At 44.3% G+C, this 5,503-nt stretch overlaps 1 protein-coding gene across 1 annotated transcript; it reads right to left on the reverse strand.

The window, feature by feature from the left end:
- Positions 1-4,600: 4,600 nt before the first annotated feature.
- CLDN25 (claudin 25) lies at positions 4,601-5,274 on the reverse strand. The gene is given in 2 exon segments (XM_004092837.1): positions 4,601-5,199; positions 5,202-5,274. Coding segments are annotated over 2 exon segments (672 nt in total).
- Positions 5,275-5,503: the final 229 nt, after the last annotated feature.

A 5,503-nucleotide genomic window follows, 5' to 3' on the forward strand; every position in this document is an offset into this window, starting at 1 on the left:
AACGTAGATGGGATCATGACAAAAACAACTGGTTTAAAAAATAATCCATCAATTGATGGAGTAGAAAGGAAACTACATCTTCTTTTAGTTCCCTGTGAGACCAGTGACTGCAAACAAACATTTTCCTAACTGAGTTTCTTATTGTCCTAATCCTGGCTGTGAGAACACATCTCCTGGCCAGAAGCCCATGAAACCATTCTGACTTCTTTCCCATCCCCAAATTAGGTTCCCTTAGGACTTTTCCCTAGAGCTAATTCAGAAGCTCAGAAGGGTTACAGATGAGTATTTTAATAGAGACCTTCTGGAATGCCTTCACTCCCAATTTTCAAACCCAAAGATAGTTTGATGGAGAAGATAGCACCAAGTTCCTAAACTCTAACTGCATCAAATTTGGTGAGTCCCTGAGTTATTTTCCTCCACTACCTTGCACATATTTTCCTCCACTACCTTGCACAATACTTCTGGCTTGAAATATTGATTGATTAATGTTTCTTTCTCTTTCTGATACATATGACTACACACCTCTCCATGTGTAACCACAATAAAGAAATGTTTTTGATGTGAGAGTAATCTGCCACAGATCTATATGAGAAAAAGCTGTGTTGAAGCTATGATTTAGTTAGTTCTATTTTTATTTCTCATTATTTCCCCCTTCAAAGCAGATGGCTAAAAACAGTGGCAGTTTTAGGTGGACAGCATCTCCTTCCTCAAACTCTTTCTCTAAATGTGGATTCCCACTAGAATTCAGATCACATTCCCTTTCAGGGAAAGACATGCTTTTGGCCACATGGCCAGTATGTCATCAAGAGTTTCTACCCACACCCATTTAAAAAATTCCTTTTGTCCTTTATAAAGAGAGTTGGGAAGACAATATTTTCTTAACAAATCTTTAGTGTCCATTTCTCTGCAGAGGAAGCCATAATCACTTGCTGATGAAAAAATATCAGCACCTGCAAATGTGGGATTCAGGTGAGGGCTGCAAGCCACCAGCAGGAGCAGGTGAGCCACCTGGCAACAAAGACCCTGTTTAAACCTCAATATAAGCACAAAGGAGGGTTTTATTTGAAGGTCTTTGGTTTTTCCATCGACTTCAGTGAGAATTTTTTTTTTTTTTTTTTGAGACGGAGTCTCGCTCTGTCACCCAGGCTGGAGTGCAATGGCGTGATCTCGGCTCACTGCAACCTCTGCCTCAGCCTCCTGAGTAGCCGGGATTACAGGCACCTGCCATCATGCCCAGGTAATTTTTGTATTTTTATAGAGATGGGGTTTTACCATGTTGGCCAGGCTGGTCTTGAACTCCTGACCTCAGGTGACCTGCCTGCCTTGGCCTCCCAAAGTGTTGGGATTACAGGCATGAGCCACCACACCTGGCCTTCAGCGAGTTTTTCCTTTGGTCTGGTCGATTGTCTAGGCAACTCATCCCATGGGGCCATAAGATAAGGCAAAGGAAGACTGCCATGGTGCCAAACCTGGCTTCAAGTCTTGACTCAGTTAATTACTCACCACGGTCATGTCACCTAAATTCTCGGAATCTCATTTTCCTCAGTAGCAAAACTAATAATATCTGCTCTTCGAAAACTCAAAAAATTTTCAAGATATGTTCAGTAAAACTACCAAAATTTGTACGAGTGCTTTGTAAACCTGTAAGCCCATCACAACCGTGTGATAAGGTAATTTCACAGAGACAAGTCATTAGAAAAGGGAGAGCAGTTTACTGCTGTAGTCAATTGGAAGCCAAGCTCCTGTTCCCGGACCACGTGCTTGGCTTCCCATGGTCCTGAGAATAGAGACTATGTTCCTTACTGAGGCCTACGAGGCCCTACAAGGCCTGGCTTCTTCCTACTTTGCCAGCTTCACCTTATGCATCTTCCTCTCCCCTCCTCATCTGGAACTGCTACCCACCCTTTACTGTTCAGCCAGTAATCGCTTCCTTTGAGTACCGATCCGTGAATTACTGACTAGGTTAAATCCTTCCTATTGCATGATCTTTTTTATGTATATATATTTTTCTCTTTTTTACATTCATAAACGTTGATTAAACTATTGCATGATCTTATAGAACCATGTACCTTTCCAAATTTGTAAAAGTTGTCTAAGTTACTATTTACATTTATTTGAGTGATTTTACATTAATATTTGTCTCCTGGCTGGGTGCGGTGGCTCACGCCTATAATCCTAGCACTTTGGGAGGCCAAGGTGGGTGGATCACTTGAGGTCAGGAGTTTGAGACTAGCGTGACCACGGTGAAACCCTGTCTCTACTAAAAATACAAAATTAGTGGGGTGTGGTGGCACACGCCTGTAATCCCAGCTACTTGGGAGGCTGAGGCAGGAGAATTGCTTGAGCCTGGGATGTGGAGTTTGCAGTGAGCCAAGATTGCACCATTGCACTCCAGTGTGGGCAAGAGCAAAACTCCGTCTTAAAAAAAAAAAATTTGTCTCCCTATTTTGCCTGAATGAGGGACAGGAATATATTTTGTCTTACCATTTTATCCTGGTTCCTAGCACATGGTCAGTGCTCAATAAATATTTGTTAAGTGAGTGAATAAATGATCAGATGGATGAATAATGAAATTATTCTTTCATGTAGATGCTGGAAGGTCATGAAAATGCTTAGATAATTGAGCCTCACCCCTGATTGAAACTTTGTCCAAAGAGCTTTGAAACTTTATTGAGAAGGAGTAGCTAATAAAACAGACATTGGAAACCATTTTCTGACTTACCAGACACAGAAAGCCAGAATACACCTTTGATGCAAACTGGCCCTTTGTACTCAGAGCTGTATTTGCCTAGGGATCATTTTGATTTGCACGTGCCAAGTAGACATACACAAAAGGACAGGCATAAAAGGAGAAGGAGCTTTCTGGAGAAACTGTGACTTCCAGAGAAATCTGCTCTGTGTAAGAAGGTAAGAGTTGCAGAAGATGAAGTTGCACCTGTGCAGACTCAATTTCTGCAAAAAAAAAAAAGGTATTTTTCTAAGGAGGGAACTGTCCTGGGCTACTTTGGCAAATTTGTTTACTCTTGTGTCGTAGTGTGTGTATTCTTGCTTGAGCAATGGCTATCTCGTGATATTTGGGCTATTTTATCAGAAGGCGAGAGGTGTTGTGAGACCTCAGAGCTGAGCTGACAAAGCACAGCACCAGCTTGGGGAGGGAGAAATGTCCCTGGTACTGTGAGGAATGCAGCACGCCTCTGAACCTGGAGAAATGACCTACTTGGGTCATTAGGAGCCATCCCCTTTAGCTACTCTCCTGAGGGAACGGTTGGCAGGGCTAATGGTGATTCTTGAACTGATTACAGGAGTGGAGGACAGGTGGCAGGGAGAGGAACAAGGTGGATGCTGCAGGATGATTGCAGCTGACAAACAGGTTTATGAGCAACAGGAGGCTCCTCCTTGAGGACCTGCAGAAATGCCAGAGGAAGACCTGAGGTGGGGTAGTCCATTGCAGGCAGAACAAGCAAAGGAACTTAGGTTATTGTTGTGGAAGGGACTTGATTTGTAGTCACAACCGGGGTAGGTCTGCTGACACTCAGGTTAAAATTTAAGAGGAGGCCAGGAGTTTGATAACAGCCTGGGCAATATAGCAAGATCCCATTTCTACAAAAAAATTTAAAAATTAGCTGAGCTTGTTGGCTCATGCCTGTAGTCCCAGATACTCAGGAGGCTGAGGCAGGAGGATCCCTTGAGCCTAATAAGAGTTTGAGGCTGCAGTGAGCTATCATCATGCAACTGCACTCCAGGCTGGGTAACAGAGTGAGACCCTGTCTCAAAAACAAAAACAAACAAACAAAAAAACACAGCAAAACAAAAATGCAAGCAGTTTATACTGTGATTTTGCACATGGTAGAAGACGTTTCTGAGAAGCTACTTCTTTCATATACATGCCCACATTGGGCAGTATTCGGACACAGTCATTCTAAGGTAATCACTGTGTCCCGGTTTGCTTGGGACTCTCCTAGTTTTAGCACTGAAAGTACCTTGTTCTGGGCAAACCAGGAGGGTTGGCCACCCTACCACTCACTCAGACTGACTGTTAACCTTCAGGTAGGGAAGACAGAGTAGACTGCGTATTGCCTCACAGTGTAGCAGAATCAAGACCATGTCTCTCCTTTGGGATATTAAGGATCTATAAAACAGCAAAGGTATATCATGAAGCTCTCTTTCAAATTGTACATCTGAGGCTGAAAATGGACACAAAGAGAATTTCTGTCCTAAGATGCTGTTCTGGGCCAATAATTCATTTTCCTTTGCCAAGGCACCTTCTCCAAGTTTTATTTTTTAAACCTCTACAGAACAGTAAGTGCCTCTTCACACTAGATTTTCTCTGATGGTTGCAATTTTGTAATATATTTTTCCTTAGTAATAAAAGAATCAAATATGTAATTAAGGTTATGAGTTTTAAAGCATTTTTATATAAATAAAATCTCAAATCAGAAAAATATGTTTGTTAGACACTGTGCCCTGATTTTTTATTCTGAAAAGAGGACTACCATATCATCAAGACAATCACATCCTTGATAAGTGGGACAGTGACCACCACCCCCAAAAGGAAGCAAACAAACCTAGAGTGAGAAAGGATTCTACGGAGAAGCCAGTCCTAGATGACCAGGTTCCTAGGTCTTAGCATGAGGTGGAAGGAGCCATCTGACTCCTCCACTGGAGCACAAGATGGAGGGACTGTGGGACCAGCCATCAAAGGAAAAGACACATCTTCTTTTCCCAGGAAGGCTGAGAAGATGAGGATTAGCCCACCAAGAGCCAGGAAAATACCAGCAGCCCAGCCCAAGTAGAGGGCACCTCCAAATTCCCACCGAGGTATGATGCCAGGGATGCTGTCATCCCAGAAGTCTTGGATTGTGGCGTGGGCCACCCAGGAGACTGGAAGGAGGGTAGTGATTGAAGCGGATGCCTCCAAAGTCCCTCACAGGAGGCCAAGCCGCCTCTTGAATACCCATCTGATCCTGTGAAACTGGAAGCATTCAGACCCAAAGCTGGAGAGCAAAAGCCCCAATAGGCCCAGCCCACGGGAGGCTACCATGAGGATGCGGGCTACCTGGAGCTCCTGGGGCAGAGACAAGAAGGATTCAAAGGCGTTGCACACAGTGGCGACTTCCTCTCGATCCACGCAGACCTCCCAAATCCCCATGATCCAGGTCTCCATCTCGTTCAGTTCCAGATTAAGAGTCTTCCACTGGGGCAAGAGCAGACCCAGCCAAGGAGGGAGAGAAGTAGCCCCCTGAGCTGGACTTTTGCACGGAAACTCCAGGCCATAGTCACTCCCACTACAGATGCAGAAAGAAAAGGAGCACGAGTGGGTCAGTGACTGGTTAGCAGGGACTACTTTTCGGGAGGCTTGAGTGGAAGATCTTTCACACTGGGAGAGGGCTCTTGTTTCAGTGTTTTGAGCAGCAGCTGAGGCAGGTGCCAGGAATTGGCAATGTTTGGGTTTAGGGGGTGTGTCCAATATCGGATGTGGGTGTGAAATCTGGGGGAGGGTCCC

Source organism: Nomascus leucogenys, chromosome 15, assembly GCF_006542625.1.
Source record: "Nomascus leucogenys isolate Asia chromosome 15, Asia_NLE_v1, whole genome shotgun sequence".
In the NCBI taxonomy this organism is placed as follows: Eukaryota; Metazoa; Chordata; class Mammalia; order Primates; family Hylobatidae; genus Nomascus; species Nomascus leucogenys.